We start from the raw sequence: 24,351 nt of genomic DNA on the forward strand, positions 1-24,351 counted from the left end.
AACACGTTCAGCTCAGGTGACCAGCTGATGAATATCTTTTTATCAAATAAATATTTAAACCAATTGATGATTGCCAAATTAGTCATTATGATAATTTTGAATACTATTGTTTTTAATTTTGTGCTTAAGAAAAAGAAAAACATAAAATCATGGACATAATATTAAATTAAAAATAAAGAATTTATAAAATTTATTCGATTAAATTGGTAATATTTTTATTATGGTGGTTTTTAGAAGTATACTTTATATTTTTGTCTTGTTATTGGTTGCATTTTGTCAATCACAAGATTTTAAGGGATTCGATGATACAATATTATATAAAATAAATTGGCCTGGTAAAGATGCAGCTGATTTAGTTACGGTAAATGCCTAGCAAACTAAAAGTAATAAAGTAACAATTAATTATTTTATCAACTCAAAAATATGATATTTTTGCTTTAGGAAAATGAACAGAATAAATTATATGTTAAATCACCTCTTGGAGAATCATATCAATGTATTCTGCCTCAGCATGATGAAGAAAATAGGGAATCTGGATCTCCTTATGATGGTCCAAGTCCTTTAGAGTTGTTATCTCCTTTATTTTCTAAACAAGCTTGTTCATATAGAGTACAAATATATTTTTAGTTATATAGTATATAATTGAGAAATTTTTATTTTTTTAAAATTATATTTTAGGTGGATACTTACTGGATTTATGAAGTATGTCATGGAAAACATGTAAGGCAATATCATAATGAAAGAGAAGAAAAATCACAAAAAGAGCAAGAGTATTATTTAGGAAAATGGACTGTTTTTGATAGTCTTAAATTAGGTAAAAATTTTCATTTATACATTATGTTATTGTTGGCTTAAGTTCATTTTAGGTTGTTTCTGTAGTGGCATAATTGTAAGGTTTATGTCTGAATACTATAATGTGAATTAGTGTATATGTGGTTAAAATAATATTTATATACTGTTAAATTGATATTATATATATATTCATAGTAAAAATGGAAATATATTTGGTATTGTTGATGCCATTTTCCTATTTTCACTAGTTAGCAATTATAAATTATCTAAATCGCTGGAAATAATTTGACAAATTTAATACTAAATTCAAAATTAATGGTTGAATTGCATTATAAACTTTGTATTAGTAAAATAAGTACTATTTCTGTTCAAGGCTAATATTCCATATATATATAGGATAATTCTTTTTTTGTAATTTATTTAATTAACAGAAAAATAAAGTTTAGTTTAGTGACATCTTTTTTTACAACTTACCAATGATGAAATATTTTTTATCCATCCATTATGTCTTATAAGGCTAGTAAATTAATTATTAAAAATAGGAACATAACTATTTACTCGTGTAATTATTAGAATATGATCTAATTAAAGAAAGTACTGGTCGATAACAACTTTTTAAGTCAGTATTTTAGAATTTATTAACAATTAAAAATAATAGTTAGTACTGCTATATTTATCATTAAACATTACTCAGTCTCATTCCTCTCACTCGGGTATAATAATTCTTATATCCAAAAGTTGTTATTAAGATAAAAAATATTTTATCATTGATAAATTGACAAAATATGTAATTAAAAAAACCCAAAAATTATTAATCATATTTTTATTATTCAGTTATTTAAGTGGTTTACTATAAAAATATCATCTGTATATCCATCACTAAAATTATGGCCAATATATTCCACTAAATGTCTTCTCATTGAAGAAAATTTGTTTAAAATCAATTTTTTCTTTGATAGTCTATCTGACCTGATGAAGTGGTGTATTTATTCTAACTATATTGTGTATTATTTCTGTTATATTATACCAGTTAAGTATTTATTGTACTTGAGCTTTCAATTAAAATTAATAAATATGAAGAGGTTAGGTATGTATGAAAAAGATGTGAGGGTTAAAAGTTCATTGGGAGGTGAAAACTATAAATAGTTTAGAGAGAAGGAGTAGAATATATTTTATTAAAGTTTTTTTTATAGAAGAAGAATTAAAAAGACTAACAACTTTTAACTATCCTGGACCAACTCAAACAAGGAAGATTGAAGGTATTAATTTGCCATATTTTCAAATGAATATGACAGATGGTACAATCTGTGATTTAAATGGACGTCCACGACATACAAATGTTTTATATGTATGTTATCCGCAAAGTAAACATAATGTATTTTCAGTTAAAGAGACATCAACATGCCAATATGAAGTAATTGTTATGACTTCATTATTATGTGCACATCCCTGGTACAAGTTAGTAATTTTTTAATTTTTGTTTTCTTCATTAAAATAATAAAGTAAGAACTGTAGTGTGAAATATTTATACAATTTTTTATTTTTTATTTAATAATGTAAACAGGCCATCAAATAATGATGAATTAAGTATTGATTGTTTGCCAGTGGGGGAATCACCACGTAAACCACATAATTTAAGAGTACTTCAGTCTGATAGATCCAAATTGAAAAAACAATTAAAAGTTTTGACTGTGAGTTCTATTATATATTTAAATAAATTATGTAATTTTTGGAATAATTTTTTTTTTTACACAATGAAATTTTATTTATACATAACAAGATCTGATAATAAATTTTAAATGACAATTGCAAAGACTACAACATGTAATGTGACAAATTCTATGATAAATTAAAATTTGTTATTTAAAAAATAGAATTTCTAGAAGAAAAAAAATTAGTTTAATGTGAGGATTGATATCATTGATTTTTTATTTATTGTAGATTTTTGTAAGGATTGAAAATGTTATTTCACCAATAATGATATTTTTTAAATTGAATATTTTGATAAATAATTAATTTTTTTATTATTGAAATAAAAAAGCTAAAATTTTAATTTAAAAAAAATTATTTTATTAATTCTTTGTAAATTAGGTTTTAGTACAATATTATCATTTTGATCCAGATTCTATAGGTTATTTGATAAATTGATTTATTTTATAGTAATTTCAAAATTCATCAAGAATTAGAATTCATTTTATATTATTTATTTATGAATAAATAAGTATATAATATAATCATTTATTTCATTTTTTTTTTATAAAATAACATTTCAATCCCTGTATAGTTGAATTGTTTGAGCTTTTTATTTTAGTTTAGTTTAATCATTTTTATTCTTTTTATTATATTTATTATTTTTGAAGGATCCACTCAATAAACAAGACAAATACATAGTAGCTGTTTCAATTGAAAAGGTGTATCCATTATTATACTTAAAACTATAATCTTTGTTTATAGAGTGATTGATTATTAGCCATTTAATTTCTTCTAAAGTAATAATACTCTTGGAAATATTTTTTTTTAACCTTGTTTTATTTATTTTTCAATTAATGAGTGATTTAATACTTTTTAGGTAATAAGATTAGATTATTTGTACCTAATATTATTTAATTCTAAAAATATTTAACTTTAAAAGCCACAAAAATTATTAAAAAATAGGATATATGTATTTGTAAACAATGTTATTGTCATAAGCGCTAAACACAAATAATAATTATAATAATAAAAAACATTTAATAATTTAAAAAAAAAAGGTATAAATTTTATCTTTTTTTTTTAGCTATATACTTAGCTAGCTTACAAAATTGAAAATAATTGGTTGATAACAACTTTAAGGTGACTACTTTAGAAGTTATTTAGCTTTTTAATTTTAGATTAGAGTTGTGGTTATGACTATTTTTATTATTAGACAATTGGGCGTACTCTTCTTCCTGCCTAGGTATTAATATGCTATTAGCTTCCGAAGTAGTTGTCCAAAAATTTTCATCGACCAGATATTTTCTTAATTAGATCATTTTCTATTTTATAAGCTAGTTAAATATGTATGTTTAATCATTTAAAAAAATCAAGATAGTTTCCATATCAGAGATTGACCTAAAACACATTAAAATACTTAAAGATCAATAGATAAATAATACTCAACAAAACCAAAAAATATTTTCAAAATTATTATTATCTTAGAAGAAATTTAGTGGTCAATAATAAATCAATCACCATATATATTTTATATTTATATCAAATTGGTGGCTTAAATATAACATAATGCAAAATTTATAAAAAAAATTTTCCTTTTAATCTGGGTATACTTATTGTTTAATTTTTTTTTGCTAATAACAAATCAATGCTTTAATAAATTATAATATTAGCTATTAGGTTTATGTTTTTATCCTATTTAATAAAAAAAGAATGACTTATAATTGTAGAACCCATTAGGGTTGTTTGCATTCATTAACTGAGCCTTTTCATCAGTTTTGATTCATTGCATCATCTATTTTTATATACTCATGAATATTTAAGATATTATTATTTTTCACCCTATCATACATTGCTGATGAGGTCTTTTCCAAGTCAGTCTTTTTTGAACTTTTTTTCTTATATTGTTATACTTACTGTTTAATGTTAAGCATTACATTAAAATCTAATGATTTCAGAATTTTTTATTGGTGGTAATTAACAAATTAATAATTTAAAAGTGTCATAAATTAATTTTATTTAATTTATATATTCCAGAAAGATTAAAAATTTGTAATATTAAGATACAGTGAAACATTTTTTATGATATAGTCCTAATAATAAAACAAAAAATTTTATTACTTAATTGCTACTTATTAAGTACAATAATTTTTCATAAAAAAAAATATAAATCTAGAATTTTAATATAGTGATCCCATATTTTTCATATTTTTCAACTTAAAAAAATTTTTATGTATTATATATTTATTGTAGATGAATTAATTAAAATTAATAATAATAAAATAAATTATTAATATTCACAGCAATTAAATAAAATTTGATACATTTAACTTAAAAAACTATTATTTTATTACATTAAATCTATTATCACATTTTGTAACTCTCTTCCTCCATCAACAGATTTACTTAAAGGAGGTAATTATATTTTCAATATTATGAGTATTATATTGCTACTACATATATGGAATTTTTGAAAATTAAAAAAAAAAAATTAAATATTGAAATTTAATAAAATCATCTTATTTTGTTTATAAATGTGTTGTATAATAGTGTATGTACATTATTGTATAGTTATTGCTTTTATTTCTAAAGCTTTTTTATCTATATCATGTTAATAATTTTTAAACTGTTTAATTATAAAAGGTTTCTGGTTTAATAATTTACATTTTTATTTAGAATGGAGAAGCTCAAATACGAGTAAAACTACAACCTATAAATTCTGAAAATGAAGTTAAAGAAAAAATTAAAGTTAAAAATAATATGATTGAATCACATAAAAGAGTGACCAACGAAATAAATGAATTTTTTAATAGTGAATTATGTTTAGATGGAGTATGTTATCATAATTTTATATTAATTATTATTTAAAATTGTAAATTTTTAATTAGTTAATTTTAAATATGCTTTCATATGAATTACTTAATGTTTCTTCATTTTATATTGTGAATACTAAAAAGTCTACTTGATAAAACTATAAAACTACTTGGGAAAACCTTGTAAGTCATATTCTTACATTGTTTCTATTTGTAAAAATGTGTACACATTATTTTTTGATGTATATTAATAACACGTGATAAAAATGTATTAAGTTTATGTTCCTAAATCTTATTTTTATAGCAATATAGACTAAATGATTTTTTTTGCTTCTGTAAATTGGTCAAATATGACTTGCAATGTTTTGCCACTTAGCAACTAGTATACATGCATACGGGATAATTTATTAAGCATATTACTCTCATTTTTTCGTTAAACAATAATTTTTTATAAAAATGTATAGATTAAAATTTAGTGTATTTTTATAAAACACTGTAAATAACAAATTTATTGTAAAAAAAAGTTATTCCTAGGGTAGATTTTAGGAGTAACTTTCAAAAGTTAAATAGAAACCTATTATTATTTTTAACTAATAAATAAAGAATGATCATAATAAGATTTTGACTAGACGTTTATTAGTATTATAATATTATTTTTAGAGTTTTTATAATTTTGAATTATAAACAAATAGAGTGTGATTCAAAGAAGAATTCTCATCTGACCATTTTGGTAAAAATAGTACATTTCTAAACACTTGTCCATTCCTCACCTTTTTAAAAACGGCAAATGCTAATATCTCAAAAAGTAATATTACAATATGGTTATCAATCTATGAAATTTTATTTAAATCATTCTTTGTGTAATAGTAAAAAAAAAAATAATAGATTCCCATTTAACTTTTAAAAGTTACTCTTTAAATCAACCGTAGGAATAATTTTTTTACAATAAACTATATATATAATGGTTTTTAAAACTAACTTGGATTTTAATCTATAAATTTGTATAAAACATTGTTAAAACAATGGAAAAATTGGGGTAGTATGATCAATAAATCACTCAGTATATAGGTTTCTGTGTGTAAAATATTCCTTTAATTTTCAGGGATCTGGTTGGTGGAAATATGAAATTTGTTATAAAAAACATGTTAGACAAGTACATAAGGAAAAAGGAAAGCCTGATATTGTTGTTAATTTAGGAGAATTTCATATGGAAGAACATATAAAATGGCTTGAGCGAAATCCAGAAAAAAAAGCAAAAAGTGGTAGTCATAAAAATTACATTTCTCATTATTATTCATTTGGTAGTATTTGTGAAGAAACCGGAGAACGAAGAGAAACCGAGGTAAAAACTAATTATCAATATTTAATGGCAAAATCATGTTAGTTTGAAAGAAAATTGAACACAAAATTCTATATTTAATGGTTCTTCTTATTGTTAAATTATATAATAATAACATTATGGTAGAATATATTATAGAATACATGATAATAGAAACATTAGAAGTTTTTAAAATTGTATTATTAACTAAAATTTTTTGGTTGAACTATCAATATTAAAAATCTATTTTAAAAAATGTTCACAGAATATATTAAAACATTCTTTAAAAAAAATTTTTTTTATAAAATCATCATGCTACATTTTATTATTATTATAAATATTTTTAAAAATAAGATAATAATAAGACATAAGATTTTAGTATAAAGGATAATATTTTTATAAAATGATTAAGTATAAAATAAATCTAAAATGTTCTTAATTAATTAACATATATATTTGTTAATATACTATGCAGTTATTACTTTAGCTATTATTAAATGGTATAATTTAAGTATTTTTTCTTTATTTACACTACAATTATTTAAAATAATTATGTTGTAGGTACGATTTAAATGTATAAATAATCGAAAGCCAGATTATCAAGTTGCTTTGTATTTATTGGAACCAAAAACTTGTAAATATATATTAACTGTGGAATCCTCAGCAATCTGTGATTTTTTATTGCATGCAGATGAAAATAACATGTTAATGTCTTTGGAAAAGAAATCAATTAATAATAATGTATTAACTATAGAAAATACTGAAAAACTTGTTAATACAGTTATTGTGAATAATGAAGATACTAAAATAGATGATAAAAAAAAAAAAACGGAATCTAAAGAAAAGCCTAAAATTGAACTCTAATTTGATTTTTTTAATTATTTGTTATTTAAAAAGTTTTCTTTCATAAATGATGATGTTGTGAATAATAGATGTTTTTTTCAATGTGTTAAATCTTGCAATTCTATTTGCACATTTCAAAGAATTTTTAAAAATGTTATACTCAAATATACCGGTGATTATGTAAATTTTAAGGGGTAGAAATTATGTATTTAAAAATTAAAAATAGATAACTAAAAATCACAAAAATATTCTTTACATAAAAACATAAATAATTAAACATAATTGAAAATTATGTTTTTTTTAAGTAGGCAGCACTAATACCTCGAATACCTTAATGTACATTTAAAGAGGGTTCCTGGGTTGATCCCTTCCACTGAAAATTGCACAAATTTTATAAATAGTACAAATGTACTTCCATATTATGACACTGACCAAAATAGTAAGTCAGTCGGAAATATGTTAGGAGATAATATTTAATTTACGCTATTATCAACTCAACTCGTTTAATTGTTTCTTACTCGAAAATGAATTTTTTTTTTTATATTATATTTTTCATAAGCGCAATCTTATGGATTTTTGGAGTTAAATGTCTTCATAGATTCTATCATAGAACCCCTTCACAAGAAAAAATTATGAATATTACATGTATATTTATATAGAATTATATTATTTATAACAGAGATAAATCAGCTTAAAAAAAATATCTTATCTAATTAAGAAAATGACAAAATAACTATTTTTGAACCAGTACTGCGAAAATTATAAATATTTTCAAATGTGGACTGGATGAAATGCACGAGTATGATGTAATAAAAAAATTTTTGGCCGAACTCTTTCTCCCGCCTAGACATAGAAATTTTCATTATATATTATATTTGCAATATTTATCAAAGCATTCTATAAAGAAAATTTATAATAGCATATCAAATTTAGAATTATTATAGACCCATATTAATAAAAATATATGTTGCTATGTTAAATAGTATTGTCTGTTTTTTTTTAATAGTATACGTAAACTATTTGTCGTACACTACAAGACTCATAACATACATATTTATATGTATATAGTAATTTACCATAGATATATTATCGTTGATAAGACAATACCACAAAATACATAAGGTCTTAAAGAAATTTTACTTAAAGCATAAACATATTAACTTATGTTACTAGAGTTTCGTTCTAGATCGCAGGGATCTAGGTGGCCTTTATTGAGTTTAAAGTACAGATATAGATATTAAATTGTTTTGTATTATTTATATCTGTTTATTACCTATATTCACGGCCTTATAACATAAGGTCGGAGAACTTTGTATTATCAGAGTTCTGCTTACTGAGTTGAAAATGTTTCAGATATTGTCCTAAAAAGGGCTGTTTTTAGAGAAATTTGAGATAATACGTATATACATACATACATATATATAAGTATACAAATTATACCTCTATAATCTCAAATTCCCCAAAAACAGCGTTTTTGTGATCAATATCGGAAACGTTTTTGATTCAATAAACGGAAATATCGAAATAGTATGTGGGGTTGGTTTGGGCTCAAACTTTATAGCTATGGTTTGAGACGCCGACCTCATCTTCTAAGGCCATGTCTACTTCTATTGTTTAGAGATATCTAAGTGATAACTAAAACATGATAAACATAACTGATTATAATGCATTGTGGATCGTAAAGTACCTAGGTCAAATATTTTAGAAATCGTTCGATGAAATTAATTTTGCTTTTTTACAAAAAATAATTAAAAAATGAAACCAATTGTTGATTATGAAGTTGCCACCGTCACGGATCCGACACCGTTGAAACTTTTAACGCCTGATGCCGATTATGCAAAATATCACAACACTTGGCTGGAAGATAAATGGTTTCCATTCATGGGTTTCGTAATGGGTGCAGGTAGTAATTTGTACGGAAATATAATGTCTAGGAGACCTTTTTATGCAGGTTTGTAAAATTTATTATGTTGTTTTGTAATTAAAAATAATTCTTTTCGCTTTTTTTTTTATAGGAATCCACAAAACTTTAGGCCTTGGAGCAATAGCAGCTTATGGTTTCTATTACTTCAAACAGTACAGAAATGATTATTTAGCTGATAAAGATGCTATGTATAGACATTATATTCAATTACATCCTGAAGATTTCCCTGCACCTGGTATGATTTTACATATAATGTATTAATTTTTATAAGTTAATAAATTATTTTTATGAACAACAATTTCTACCTATAATTATGTATTGAATTTTCAGGAATTCAGTTATACCTTGCATCTATCACTTTATATATATTTTTTAGCTTCCAATTTATCTAATTAAAAATAGGATTAGCAATGATGAATATGACAAAACTAAGTTCAAAACAGGAAAATTTTTTCATAAACATTTAAATGTTTTTAAATAATATATTATAAATAAATTTTGAGTGTGTTGTTGTTTTCATAGGTAGTTTATGTTATTATTAATATATTATGGATTTCTTAAAAGTGTACTAAGTAATCCACAATGTTTTACAAAGCCCATGACTTTTGTAATGATAACTCTTTAAAACATCATTTACTGTTCTGTAAAATTGTTTTAGCAATTACTATTTCATATTATAAATTAATAAATCATTGTACATATAAAAATATATTTTTATGTTACAGAACGTAAAAAAGTTGGTGAAATGTTCAAAGAATGGGTTCCAGTACGTTAAAGTATCAAGTTTCATGAACTTATATTCAGAATTATAAATCATTGGTTATTTTTATTTAGGCTGAGAATTTTAATTTACTATATAAATATAATTTTGAAGCTAGTATATTATTATGTTTAGTTTTAAAGTATAATACTGAACAATTTTTAATAAACTATGAAATATAAAACTATAGAAACAATAAATTTATATTTTTTAGTTCAATTGATTTATTTTATTTTAATTTTATATATGACTATGAATATGGATATAGATTATTACGAAGTGTTGAATTTGAAAAAACATTGTTCTTATGAGGAAATCAGACGAGCGTTAGTCTTATTGAGATTTCCATAAAGTTTCTTTATAAGTTAAATTTTTAAGTATTATTTATTCTTACAGCTTTGGTAAACAAATTACTATGTATTCATTAATAAATCATAATAATGATTCTCGTTTGATGATGTTATGTGAAGCATATGAAGTTTTATCTAATTCATTTAGTCGCACTCTTTATGATCAATATGGAATAGAAGGATTAAAACGTGGGATTCAATCGAAAAATTATAACATCAATCCATGGAAATTTAATGGGAATGTTTTAACGACATATCTGTAACAATATTAAGAATAAAATAATATTTCTTATGTTTTATTAAAAATATTTTTACAATTTAAAATTGAAAGAAAATCTGAAACTACCCAATTGATGACATTTGGTTTTTTTAAATTTATTTAGCCAGTGTTCCTTCATATTTTTTGTTTTTTAGTTGTCTAAGGAAAAAAAAAAAGATTTTTCCTAACTAATCCTATTATAATACTTTTAAATTCATAATATTGTATCTTTTCCTGTCTCCTGTTAGTCATACTTAAAAATTGTGATTTTATTAAATTATTATTTCAGTAACTATCGAGCAAATAAGAACTATATTACTTTTCGGCAGACCTACCCTAACAAGTGTTTGATACAATTTAATAACAGTTTATCAAATTACCATAAAAATACTGAAAAATTACTTTTGAAATTAACTTTAAATGAAGTATGTAAAGTTAAAATATTAAACTAGTTTTTATAATTTAATATTAAAAAAAAGACTATTATCTTATTAAATGACTGGTGAATTACTGTGCACTTAACATTTTTATATTACGTATTACACATATTATAGGTGTTAAGTGTGACACAGTGGACACTTAAGATGCTGCCAAGATCTGAAGTTGAGCTTTGTTGTTGAGTGGGTTACCCACTTAATTTTTAACGACGGCAAACACATGTCCTATAAGAGCTGATAAAAAAAAAATTATAATATTTTAGTTTAAATTGAATATAAGATAATATCATTTATCTTTTGTTATATTTGAAAATTATTTAATTAAAATCAATTTATTTATAGATATATAATGGAATAACTAAAACAATATTGATTAAACGACCACATACGATAGTTGATGATATTTGTGTAGACGAAACAAAACATTTAAAAATAGAAATACCTAGAGGCATTTCAACTGAAGAAGAAATAATTAAAGATGTTATACACAATGATACTGAATTACATTTTATCAAAAGTAAAAAAATATATATAAATATTTTTATTTTCTTCAATTTGATATTTATCTGTATGAAATAGCAACCTATATAGCTAAAATTGAACAATTACCACATAAAATATTCAAAAGAGAATATAATAACTTAATTACAATAAAAAAAGTGTCATTTAAAGAATCTTTGTGCGGTATTAAATTTAATGTAAAAACATTAAGTCATAAACTTATTAGAGTTAATATAACAAAAGTTATTGCGTAAGTATTACTTATTTCATAATTTCGAAGTAAATTTTTTAAAATTTTATTTTATTATAATACGGGGCGATTCTGTTACAAAAGATTTTCTTTTATTTTAATGTTTTTCAGATTATTAATCACTCCCCCTCCTGCCTAGATTTAAAAGTGTTAATAACAACCGAAATACTTGTCCTAAGTTTGTTATTGACCAGTCAATATCTACGTTTACATTATTCTTCAACACTAAAACTTACATCTAGGTAGGAGAAGAATTACTGCCTAAAAATATCTAATGATTTAAATAACAATACTCGTGCTTCACTTTCAATTAATACTTTAAATTGTTAATTACTTCTGAAATATTTATAACTAGACTATTTTATATTTTATATAGCTTCGCAACGAAGCTAAAATATCAGTGTTATTATTTGCTTTGATTAATTAAGCGGTTCAGAAAATACTATTGATAATTTTATAATTATACAATTTTTAATAGACCAGATTATAAAAAAACAATTTATGGAGAAGGCATGCCTTATAGAAATAATTTGAATAAGTACGGGAACCTAATTATAAAGTTTGATGTAACTTATCCAATATTTTCATCTATTACAGAAAAAAATATCTGTGAAATATTAGATTCATAATAATCATTTTGTATTAAACAAAAAATATTAAAATTCAATGTTGAATAAAATATTACTAAGGTAAAACCTGTTTTGCATTATTTCTTTTAAATAAAAATAAATAAATTAAGAGTGTAAATTTTAAATGTCTAAATTGTTTTATTAAATTAAAATAAAGTTTACATAGTGTAATATAAAGAATACAGTTCAAATTTTTTTTTCTATGATATTGGATCACCATTATCATCAAATTTAATTTTTTTGTTTTGAGAAACAATTTCTTGTGATCTTCTTTTTTTCTCTTCAGAAGTCCAGAGGGCATGACCAACAAATCTATCAGCAACATTTTTATTTACTCTTGGCATATTTTTCTTATTTATAGCTACTTTTGCTGTTTCTATAGAAGCTTTTACTCGATCTAGCTCACGTTTAATGTTATGAGTAGTTGGATCAGTACCATCTAATCTTAAGTACATCCAATACAAGCTATTAAGAGCAAATGCAATTAATATATCATGTTTAATTTTTTCTTCTACAGTAAGCGAACTGTAATCTATACTTAATCGTGATTCTAATAAGGTTTGAATGTTAGTAATTGAATGATCTAAGTTTTGTATAGATCCTATCAAATTTTGGTCATTCAGTAAATCTTCATCTAGATCTAAAGTAGTCATCTTGTTTTTTTCTTCTAAAATAATAAGATTTATGTTTAAATTATTTTTAAGTGAAATTTGTTTAAAAAATATTTATGATATATTAATAACTAGAATCATCTATAGTATGTTTTATATTGAATAAGCAGATAATCAAACTTAATGCTTAAGAATTAAAAGAACGTTGAAGGATGGTAAAATTCTATAATGTTTACATTATTCATCATCACTATAAAAATTAGTACAGTACTAATTTACAGTATATCATATTTTGATAAAAATTCCAAATGTGTTTAGACTTAAAATTTTAATAATAAAATTAAAAGATTGCAATATTTCTTATAGTAAATTTCTAAAAGTAAACAAATTATATGATAATTGACACATAGTCAATTTATGAAAAATAAATTAAATTGAAAGATTAATAAGAAAAAGTAATATTCATAATTTATTAATAAATATTATAAATATATTGGGTTATATTTGAATTTAGCCAACCCCAAGTAGTTGGGATTAAGGCGAGGAAAAAGAAGAAGAAAGACTGGCTTAAATTTAAATGTAATTACCATTTTAAAAAATCTATAATGTATTAATTTTAATAGTAAACGTCTTAATTCAAATTAATAACAATCTAGCATTTTATACATAATATTTAAAATATACCTTAGTGCCTTAGGATTTATTTTCCAAATTGTTACTTAGATCACAACTAATAATAAGAAATCGTTATGAAAACAAAGTATGACATATTCAAGTTTATAGCATAGTATTTTTGCACATTATTACTTGATTTTAGAAATTCCTTTTCCTAGATTTGACTAAACATTTACAGATAAGCAAGTGTTTACAACCACAGATAATCACATTTTCTATCATTATTTACTCTGAAAAAGATAAATATGATAACAATACAGTGCAGGTTTTATTTATATTTCTACACGCAATGGCGGATAGACTGCATAGAATTAGTCACCCCAGATAACACAATTACTTAATTGTTAATTATAATAATAATAAAATAATAACAATAATAATAAAATCAAAACTAATTACTGAAATAGAACGACGATTACTAATGTGTATTAATGGCCTCGTTTCATAGGCTTATTCAATGTAGATCCCAATTTTGTTTTAATTACCAATGTCGCTGATCAAAAAGTGAGTGGTAGGTATTTATACTATAATTAAAGAAGCGTGCCTTTTTGTATATTAAATAAAAACAGCTTAGAATATTAATAACTTATTACTATCAATATTTAAAATAATAATTTAATTAAAAGTATTTATTCATTTTTATTTTTTTAGGGATTGATATATGTAGTTGTTAGTTTTTGAAAATTTTATAAGCAAAACAAAAACAATGACGGCTGATCATTTTTGTCTTAAATGGAATAATTATCCATTAAATATGGTTACAGAACTAGACAGTCTTCGTACTAGTGAAGATTTAGTTGATGTTACATTATCATGTGATGGACAATTATTTAAAGCTCATAAAGTAGTGTTATCCATGTGTAGCACTTACTTTCGTAATGTTTTCAAGGTAACTCAATAAGATAGTCTAAGTATTATTATAAAAATGTGTACAAAAAACTAAGTGTTTCACTTTTTGAAAAATAGTTCTATTATATTTTATTTTGAAAACAATTTTTATTTTAAAAATATAATCATTCAAATTATATAATTTGGAATAATTTTTCAAAAAGTATTAATATATTATAATATTATTGAAATACAATAATAAATGATAATAATAATAATAGCCAACTATAGAAAATCATTTAATACATTAAAATATGGATTTATAAGTTTATATTTTATATTTAGTATTAAGTATTAATGTTTTTTTCATGTATAATTATAGGATAACCCATGTAAACATCCAGTTGTTATATTAAAAGATGTTAATCAAGATGATGTGAAAGCATTACTTAATTTTGTATACCAAGGCACAGTGTATATTTCAGAAAAAAAATTGACATCTTTTTTACGTACTGCAGAACTTCTACAAATTAGGGGTCTTGCAGGAGCTGCTTCAACTATCAATACAGATTTAGTTAGTATTTATAATATCAAATCTAATTTCTATGTCTTAATATTGAATTAAAATTAAATGTTATTTTTTATTATTATAGGAATCAACAAGAACCAGCTTAGAAAAAAATACTGTTCCTCCTTTACAGCAAATTTCAACTAATAATAATAAAATTGATAAACAAGAAACATGTACTTCAACTGCTACTGTCAAAACTGAATCACCTAAATCTCCAAATGGAAAAGTGTCTGCAAAACGAAAAAAGGGTTTACCTATTAAATTTAAAAAAAGTTCTGAAGATGGTCTAGAATATATGGTTGGTATAATATTTATTTGTTTTTTCTTTATATTATAATTTTGTTTGTAGGATGAGACTACTAATGGTAGTGAAACAGATATTTTAAGTCGTCTTAAAGTTGATGAAATAGATGATAGTGGCAATGGAGATGGTGATTGCTATATTGATGAAGATATATCTAAAGATGGTTTTAGTGATGATCGTTATGTTCAAGGAGCAGATATTGGAGATGAGTTTGATGATGTTGAATTAGAAAAAGAAGATGAAAATTCTCATTCAAACACAGCTTTTGAAAAATCTCTTATTGCATCACGAATGTTAAATGATCCTAAAGGTAATTAAGTAATTAAATGGCAAAACTGCTTAAAATGTGATTTTCATTTTAAATTATTACAGATATTCGTTTGAGTGGATCGGGAGGAATAGATTTTGCTATTGCTCCTGCTCAAACAAATCAATCAGTTTCAGATCAGTCATTATCAACTGCAGGTAATGTAAATATTGAAAAATATTACTTAAATTAAGATAAAAGCTATAGTTAAGTTAAGTAAAACAAAAGGTATTGAATTTGTGACTTCTATTCTATAACGGCTTTAAGGCCATGTAGGCGCTACAAATTTTTGCAGGATCCCACCTGGCCCAGTGTGGGGATTGCCCCCATTGTGGACAGATGTACAACAACCAGTCGTCGCTTAAATATCATGTGCGCTTAATGCATTCAGACTTGACGCGCCGGCTGTGTTGTTATCTATGCCCCAGTTCATTTGTGTATCGCGAAGCGTACAAAACGCACATGCGACAAGATCATAATGTCAGATTGTAATGAGTGTTATCCAGTTGAAACTAAATTTGTGTAAGTTAATTAATAAAAGGTTATTGGTCAATCAGAGCATGGAGTATTGTTTGTTATGGACATAGTCTCAATTACTAAAACAATTTGAACAATATTGTACAAATATTCAATAATTAACAATAATATAATTTTAACATAGTGAAATGGTTAATTGTTTAATACTATTTTAGTATAAAATTTTTATTAACTTAAGCTTGTTGTTAATTCTCTAACATATTTTTTAAAGTGCTCTATCTGGTAAAGCAGTTTCAGGTTATAGCTAAAAAGTAAAAAAAAATTACTTTGCTTATTTGATTACATTTTAAAAATGTAATCAAATTATTTATTTTTTTTTAAATAAAATTGAGGACTTCTAATAATTATATATTTTATAATTTGAAAGTTATTAAACATCAAATATCTGAGTTATTTTTTATTAATATTATTGAAAATTATATTAAATATTTTAACAGTTGTTGTATTTTCATATTGTAAATTTTAATATTGGGTGTCTTCATTACTGTAACTTTGTGCCCTTTTTATAAGGCAATATTTGAAATAAGTAAATATTAATATTAGTTTTTTTTCCATCAATACTTTTTTGGCTTCTATGAAACTACAATTGAGCATTTTATCAAGGCTGCACAAGACTTGTATTTGTCATTACCCATTAAAATGATTCTAAAAGTAAAATTATGAAAAATTCAAGTTTGGATGGATCAAAAATTTTATGTTACCTACCACCTTACCCAGTCCCTATTTTTTATATCTCACATTTTTATAAATTATTCATAAATCATTTATGAAATTCGTATTTTCATATAAATTATTAAATTGAAATATAAATAAGCTTATTTCATATTTTTGAAATTTTTATAGTTACCTAATAAAATTTTTTTTATAATATTATACTCCAATTTTTAATTTAGGTAATACAAAATTTATTAGATTTTTTAAAATGGAAACAAGAATAAAAAAATATTTAAATAAAAATACAAAATAATATAAAATAAATATTATATATTTTATTTGAACTCGATGTTTACTTTATTATGTTTATCTATAAAAATGATCTAATTGAATTCAGCTTAGTTTTAAAAAAATATTTTTAATATAAATCTGGAATAAGTTTCGAATTATATCAACTTAAATTTATATATGTATATATAACTAGTAAATATTAATTACACTCTACAATATTATGCATGATTAATGTCCGGAAAAATGCATGGGAAATGGAAAATTATCACTATAATATTTAAATTATTAAGATCAATAAACATTTCATTTTTATATTGTAACATAATTTTCAATTTTGAGGAAGCTTTAATTTTTTATATTAAATTTATTATAATTTTTATAAATTTATTAAATACATAAATTAACTTAAGTATATTTTTAAAACTTAATATTTATTTTATATTTATATTGGTCGATACTGAGAATACTCTGATTATAAACAAATAAATTTTTATAGATTGTTGAATAATATTTAGTATTGAAAATATATTTTTAATTTTAATAAAACTTTATTTTTATCTTATTTTTCATTTAGTTGTAAGTGAACACTATTCTAATTCTCCTATCCTACTACACCAAATAAACATTGTTAATTTTATTTAAAAATCTGAGAAGAATGTATCATTATATTAGGTTTCTATTTTTAAAATAAAATTCCTATAATTGACAAATATTTAGTTATATTTGAAATTATTGTATAAAAATATGTTTTGACTATATGTAATTTATTATTTTACAGACCGTCTTGGCCGCCGACCTTGTCCTTTATGCCAAAAAGTGATCTCTAATAAATCTAACTTATTGAAACATATGCGAATCAGACATAGTGATGAATATAACCCAGCTGGATGTAGTGTTTGTGGAAAAGTATTTAAAAATAAATATAGTTTACGTGCTCATATCAATATCTATCATAAAGATCATTCAAATAACACTAATTTAGGAGGTGGTGGTAACCAAAATGCCACTGCTTATCAGGTATATAGTAATAATACTGTTGTTACTCATCAACAGCAACAACACCAAAATCAAATGATTCCACAACAGCAACAAATTACCAACAATAGTGGTACTTATTTAACTGGTTCGTCAGCTGTTACATGTTTTAACCAGTCACAAGTTACTGCAAACAGTACTAGTGGTGGTTATATTATACAACAGCAACCAACATCTTCCCCGTTCCTAAATAAAATATCATTGGATCTCCCATCACCATATCAATTAACAAATCAAGCTACAGCTGGCCCTCCTTTGTCACCACTTTAACATTCAACTTATCCAACCATCTCATTAGATGATGAATATTGTGTCAATTTATTTGTCTTAAAGAGCCTGAATAATTCTTTACTGTATTAATTTTCAATGATAAAATAATTTTTGAGAGACAAATTAACCTACTTTGATAACTAATCATTCTTCCTTTTTTATTATTATTATATTATTTTTTATTAATTTTTGTGTTTTCTTCTTTAGTTTCTTTAATATTATAATTACTTACTAATGACATAAAAATCTAAATTTTATTAATTTATTTTACAAAAGTTCCACTCTAAAAATATTTTAGATTGTCTAAAATATTTTAACAATGTGTGCCAATAACAAACTAGTTGTAAAAATGAAATCAAATTTGTATTTTAATTGTAAAATTAATATAATGCTTGCAAAAGGCAGTAACCATTTAGTATCCAATCAAGACCAAATGACTCAAAGACTGAAAAAAGAATAAAAATAAAAACAAGATAAAATTGATTAATTTTATTTTTGGAAAATAACTATGTATTTTATAAATTAATATTTTTCAAAATGTATAAATATATTTTAATATATTGTCATATCAATTAAGTTATCTATCAGTAATTAAAATAATATTTTTTACTATTTACAACCGTTGATAGACTTTCGTTGGGTAGATATATCTTGTTTATTTGTTATATTATTACCAAAGAAAATTTTACTTACATTTTAATAAATTAGTTTCTTATTGAAACTAACAATTTGAATTTAAAAAATATTTAATATTATTAAAATAATTTAGTATTTTTAAATTCATATAAATTTTATTCTTGTTTTTGTTTTCCCCTAACTCATTTTGGAAGAAGAATATAAAAGCATTTGATAGATCATCTTTTTAATTTACCTACAATCATAATACAGTTTTTTTTCAGTTACCTGATAAAATTATTGTCGCGGTTAATCTTTTTATATTATCAATTAGGGTTTAATTATTTGTAGAATTTATATCCATAATTGATGTAATATTATATTTTTTTTAATTATTTTTTTATGTAATAAAAACAAACCTAGTATTTTTTTTTATCTATTGGGTTCCAACGTGTGTATGACTGATGTAGCTTAGAAATTATATTTTAAAAAAAATGTATTTAAAATTAAGTATATTTTATTTTTTAAACAAGTTGAGTCAACCTATGTTTTAGTTTATACATCATATTTATATTTCTGTTTAAGGCAAGACTAAGTATGTAAGAAAAAAAACAAATATATTTTATTCTAATTAAAATTTTATTAAATGTGTTGAATTAATTTAATATTAAATAACTGTAATTATTTTTAATAATTTAATTATTAAAACTGCATAACAATTTAGATAAATAAAACAAAATATTTATAATTCTTTGAGGAACATTACAAAAACACTAAAAATTATACAGAAAAATATATGAAGTAAAATAATTTTGATAATCTCTTAAGAATATTTCTTTTACAAAGGTCTAGGTCCTTTTCTTAAAATTATACTAAAAATATTTTATAACTTTCGTGTTTAAGAATACAAACGCATGCATTTAATTGACTAGATATACATAAAATACTGATTTGATTTTACATATTGTTAGTATTCGTACTTGAATATTATAGCCTATATACTAATAAAATAGTATAAAACTCGCATAATATAGGAAATCAATATCAAAACTCTGTTTTATACTTAAACTATTAATAAATTATTATTTAACCGCTCTTATTTCACGAACAGTTAACTAAATATACAAGTTGAGACGCATAAAATATAAGCGGTTTACAGGACATAAAAATAAATAAGTTTTATATTCGGATTAAAAATAAGTAGTTCTATTCAATAAGGAAAAATACTTAAAAAAATGAAAATTCGGTTTTTCCTTTAAATGGAGTTTACAGAAAAAAAAAATTTAAAACTCGATATTCTCAAAATTCAAAATTTTACTTAAACATTCTAAGTGTTTTAATTTTTATTATGGTAAAACCAATGAGCAATATTCGTGTATTTTTAATCATCTAGGTAAAAAATAACCATCATTATTTATAATTAAATCAAATTTTTGAGATGGTCTATTAGATTTATATTTATTGTCCATAGAAAAATTAAAAAATGAATTCGGATTTAGTTCACCATTAGAATATTTAAAACTAGGTCTCTCAAAATTATTGAAATATACTTGTGTTGTACTGGAATAACTATTATCATTTACACTGCAATTAGAGTCAGATACAGAGTAATTTATTATGCCATTTTGTAGAATATTATTATTGTAATTATTAAGAACAGGTTCTCCATCACCAGCTGAAGTATCGTTTTGTTGTGCTGTGTTAGGGTTCTCATTTTGATTGTTAGGAACATTTCCTGGTGCGAAATTTGAAAATGCATTTGGACCAGGTAGTCCGTAATAATTGTCATTACCAGATGAAGTATCGTTTTGTTGTGCTGTGTTAGGGTTCTCATTTTGATTGTTAGGAACATTTCCTGGTGCGAAATTTGAAAATGCATTTGGACCAGGTAGTCCATAATAATTGTCATTACCAGCTGAGGTATCGTTTTGTTGTGCTGTGTTAGGGTTCTCATTTTGATTGTTAGGAACATTTCCTGGTGCGAAATTTGAAAATGCATTTGGACCAGGTAGTCCGTAATAATTGTCATTACCAGATGAAGTATCGTTTTGTTGTGCTGTGTTAGGGTTCTCATTTTGATTGTTAGGAACATTTCCTGGGGCGAAATTTGAAAATGCATTTGGACCAGGTAGTCCATAATAATTGCAATTTGGGTTTGATGATCCATAGTTTTCTTCGACAGAATGTGGGTTTTTTGTAATACTGCTATCTGTTGTTTTCAATTTTTGTTCTGAATTTGGTTTATTACTCTGATAAAAATTACTGTTACTATAGCCATAGTAGTTTATATTACTATAAATATTTTCATTTTTTAATGGATAATTGTAACTGTTAATATTTACGTTTGATGGTTCATTAATGTTGAAAACTTGTTGGGGTAATTTAGAGGCTTGATATTGATTTTTTGGTACAAGATTAGAATGTATTTTTTTGTTTTGCGCATTATTAATGGATGGTTTAAATGCCATGATAATATCATCTTTGTTATCTGTATTTACATATTTGAAATGGGAAAGAAGATTATTATAGTAACTTAAAGTTTTTAGAGAGTTAAGTTGGTCATATACTTCACGAGCATTTTTTTCACTTTCAGGTATTTGTGAAATTTTTTCATATTTTGTATCAAAGTGATTAAAGGGCGAAAATTCCATCGGCTGGATTACACCTACATTTCTTTTATTACTCAAATCATTAATAGTTTTTGTTTCCAAGTACAAATTACGCTGTGATAATTTTTTTTCATTTGAATTATCTCTCTGGAAACCTTGATTTTGTGCAATGTGAAACAATATTTGCCTGTCATTATCTGTGGGCAGTGGAAAATTAATTTTTTCAGGGGACCTATTTGAAGCCGCATAATAGTTATTGTTTCCTGTTGAATTGAAATTTCCAGTAATTGTGTTTGTATAATTATTGCCTTTTAACAACTTCAAATTATACTCATTTCTAGAAGTAGACAATACTTTTTTCGTTCTATCATAATCTGAGGTTCGATAATTATTTTCTACTGTTACAATGCTTGGTATAAACTCGTACTGTAGTGAATCTGAAACCATTAATTTTTATTTTAAAATATTAAATATACAAGCCTCTGTAAACTTCTCTTCACATTTTTAATAGAATTTATCATATATTATTAAATATATTATTATATTAATACTTTTATATGCATTCCTTTCATGTTTTTAATACATCACTATTCTTTTATCTTATTACAGTATTAAATTTATTAGTTTTTATATATTATTGTAATCTACCAAATATTAAATTTCGATTAGTATAGCAGAAACTATAAAAATATTAAAAATATATTAAAAGAATAATAGAATACAGGGCGTCCTACTATGTTCTGATATCTAATAACTTTTCATCTAGAAAATATTTTACGTTACTTTTTTGAAAATAATTTTTATAGTTTTGGACTACGTTACAGGCATAATTTTTTTTATTCATCTCTAATAGAAAAAAAAATATATTAATTTTTTTTTTATTTTAAAGTAGTAATTTTTTAGCTAATTCTTACTAAAAATTTTGATAGGTGAATAACAACTTTAGGATAAGTACATATTGAGTTACAAGCAATTTAATGAAATGCGGTAGCAAAGTGGAATCACTATCGTAAGAAACACTTCGAAGAAAATCTGTAGATAGCGTTTATTTTAAAAAGTTGGTGGATTATACCAAAAGCAAAATGAATTCTTATTTTCTTTATTATTCCTGATTAGTAGTTTTTTAATATAGAAATACAATATATGAATAAATATTTATTTTAACATTTAAATATAGTACGAGATTGATATTTAATCATTTAGTATTATATAGTATAAAAAATTATAAAGTAGTAGTCACTTTTATGGCAAACGTGTATAAAAATTGAAGGGTTTGACACAATTTTTTTTAAATATTAATACAATGTTAATTATGAATAAATGGTCGGCAAGAAATTTTCATCAGAGTCAAAAACATTTTTTATAATAGTTATTATTCAATTTTCGTGCTAATTTCAAATCAGCAATTATATTTTTTACGTGTAAATCCCTCATAAAGTTTGAATATATACTGACCTATGGGAATAATTTGTCTTACTTTCCTAAGATCACTTTGAGATTTGCTATTATTTGTTTTTAAATTTACATCGCACTCAGAAAATGAAGCTTCATAACCAATAACTATCTGTAAAAAGTATGGAAATAAGCCACAGGAAGTTAATTTTGATAAAAAAATGAACTTGTATTAGTATTTTATTAAATTATATCACAGATATATGTAAAAAAAAAATTTTAATAATTTGTTATATGAAATATTTAGGAAGATATTAGGTATATTTTTGTATAAAAATAATTTTAATGAATACTTTATAAAAAAAAAAATGAATTAAATCAACAAATTTTTAATATACACTATCTATGCCATAATTAGGTCTCTTTTTAATTGAACTTTAGTAGTTATAATAGAATATGCACTTACTATTAATATGCTTATAGTGCTAACCAAATCCATCGTATTTAAATAATATTTAAGCATTCACATAAACCATAGAACGTTATACTTGTACGCCATCTGACGATTATGTGTAAGTTTTTACACGCCACCCTCAGGTATATATTTATCTATAAGAACTGTGTTGCGTTTTGTAGATATTCCCTTTCCGTTTTGCAAAGAAATAATAGCGGTAACATTAACCAGCGAGCCGCTCACGATTACCAGTTGAAATTCGCCCTTGAACCGCATTTATATTGTTTTCGGTCGTTTGTACGTTCATAAAGAATTTTGTGCGACAGTGTCGTCAGTACGTTTGTTGTTAACAGAAATAATTTTTACACCTTTGTAATCTTCACGATCTGATAGACAATTACTCACACTTGAAATTAATATACCCGAGAATCTCAACATAAAAAACCCAGCACAGGGGGGTCGCGGCACAGTGGTGACGTGGCATAGTTGGATCAAGTAAATGATATCTGACAGTGATTAAAATCACTATCAAAAATAAACGCTTCGATGCAAATCTTTAGATAGTGTTTAATTTAAAAAAAATTGGTGTTTTATTCCAAAAGCTACTTGATCTGCTGGTTCCTTATTAATATC

General features: G+C 23.5%; 6 protein-coding genes across 11 annotated transcripts; 4 read left to right on the forward strand and 2 right to left on the reverse strand.

Annotated features, from left to right (window-relative positions):
• Positions 1-84: 84 nt before the first annotated feature.
• On the forward strand, positions 85-7,646 carry LOC126905959 (endoplasmic reticulum lectin 1). 2 transcript variants are annotated; one of them, XM_050686165.1, is made up of 9 exons: positions 86-361; positions 442-609; positions 679-814; positions 1,986-2,250; positions 2,357-2,483; positions 3,153-3,203; positions 5,158-5,313; positions 6,397-6,636; positions 7,174-7,646. In XM_050686165.1, the coding sequence occupies exons 1-9, from the start codon at positions 221-223 to the stop codon at positions 7,474-7,476; spliced, it is 1,587 nt and encodes a 528-aa protein (XP_050542122.1). In that variant the 5' UTR covers positions 86-220; the 3' UTR covers positions 7,477-7,646. The 2 variants fall into 2 exon arrangements, with proteins under 2 accessions (XP_050542123.1, XP_050542122.1); XM_050686166.1 differs by lacking the exon at positions 3,153-3,203 and having other exon boundaries at positions 85-361.
• Positions 7,647-9,098: 1,452 nt separating this feature from the next.
• Positions 9,099-10,358, forward strand: LOC126905964 (NADH dehydrogenase [ubiquinone] 1 subunit C2). Its single transcript, XM_050686171.1, has 3 exons — positions 9,099-9,406; positions 9,471-9,614; positions 10,105-10,358. The coding sequence occupies exons 1-3, from the start codon at positions 9,211-9,213 to the stop codon at positions 10,152-10,154; spliced, it is 390 nt and encodes a 129-aa protein (XP_050542128.1). The 5' UTR covers positions 9,099-9,210; the 3' UTR covers positions 10,155-10,358.
• Positions 10,311-12,670, forward strand: LOC126905961 (dnaJ homolog subfamily B member 4-like). The gene is made up of 6 exons (XM_050686169.1): positions 10,311-10,465; positions 10,536-10,748; positions 11,038-11,173; positions 11,528-11,702; positions 11,765-11,936; positions 12,415-12,670. Exons 1-6 carry the CDS (start codon positions 10,311-10,313, stop codon positions 12,563-12,565), a joined length of 1,002 nt encoding a protein of 333 aa, XP_050542126.1. The 3' UTR covers positions 12,566-12,670.
• A 13-nt stretch (positions 12,671-12,683) lies between these two features.
• Positions 12,684-14,066, reverse strand: LOC126905962 (nuclear nucleic acid-binding protein C1D-like). Its single transcript, XM_050686170.1, has 2 exons — positions 13,861-14,066; positions 12,684-13,232 (listed from the first exon to the last, which is right to left on the reverse strand). Exon 2 carries the CDS (start codon positions 13,216-13,218, stop codon positions 12,766-12,768), a length of 453 nt encoding a protein of 150 aa, XP_050542127.1. The 5' UTR covers positions 13,219-13,232; positions 13,861-14,066; the 3' UTR covers positions 12,684-12,765.
• Positions 14,067-14,160: 94 nt separating this feature from the next.
• On the forward strand, positions 14,161-19,293 carry LOC126905960 (zinc finger and BTB domain-containing protein 26-like). 2 transcript variants are annotated; one of them, XM_050686167.1, is made up of 7 exons: positions 14,161-14,362; positions 14,503-14,740; positions 15,062-15,253; positions 15,333-15,548; positions 15,600-15,864; positions 15,927-16,019; positions 18,122-19,293. In XM_050686167.1, the coding sequence occupies exons 2-7, from the start codon at positions 14,558-14,560 to the stop codon at positions 18,646-18,648; spliced, it is 1,476 nt and encodes a 491-aa protein (XP_050542124.1). In that variant the 5' UTR covers positions 14,161-14,362; positions 14,503-14,557; the 3' UTR covers positions 18,649-19,293. The 2 variants fall into 2 exon arrangements, with proteins under 2 accessions (XP_050542124.1, XP_050542125.1); XM_050686168.1 differs by having other exon boundaries at positions 14,161-14,355.
• A 688-nt stretch (positions 19,294-19,981) lies between these two features.
• On the reverse strand, positions 19,982-24,100 carry LOC126905958 (GATA zinc finger domain-containing protein 14-like). 4 transcript variants are annotated; one of them, XM_050686163.1, is made up of 5 exons: positions 23,731-24,098; positions 23,328-23,436; positions 21,392-22,309; positions 21,184-21,271; positions 19,986-21,063 (listed from the first exon to the last, which is right to left on the reverse strand). In XM_050686163.1, the coding sequence occupies exons 1-5, from the start codon at positions 23,785-23,787 to the stop codon at positions 20,649-20,651; spliced, it is 1,587 nt and encodes a 528-aa protein (XP_050542120.1). In that variant the 5' UTR covers positions 23,788-24,098; the 3' UTR covers positions 19,986-20,648. The 4 variants fall into 4 exon arrangements, with proteins under 4 accessions (XP_050542121.1, XP_050542120.1, XP_050542118.1 ...); XM_050686164.1 differs by lacking the exon at positions 21,184-21,271 and having other exon boundaries at positions 19,982-21,031; positions 23,731-24,100; XM_050686161.1 differs by lacking the exon at positions 21,184-21,271 and having other exon boundaries at positions 19,997-21,151; positions 23,731-24,088.
• Positions 24,101-24,351: the final 251 nt, after the last annotated feature.

Source organism: Daktulosphaira vitifoliae, unplaced genomic scaffold (assembly GCF_025091365.1).
Source record: "Daktulosphaira vitifoliae isolate Bord-2020 unplaced genomic scaffold, ASM2509136v1 Scaffold_4, whole genome shotgun sequence".
Classification (NCBI taxonomy): Eukaryota; Metazoa; Arthropoda; class Insecta; order Hemiptera; family Phylloxeridae; genus Daktulosphaira; species Daktulosphaira vitifoliae.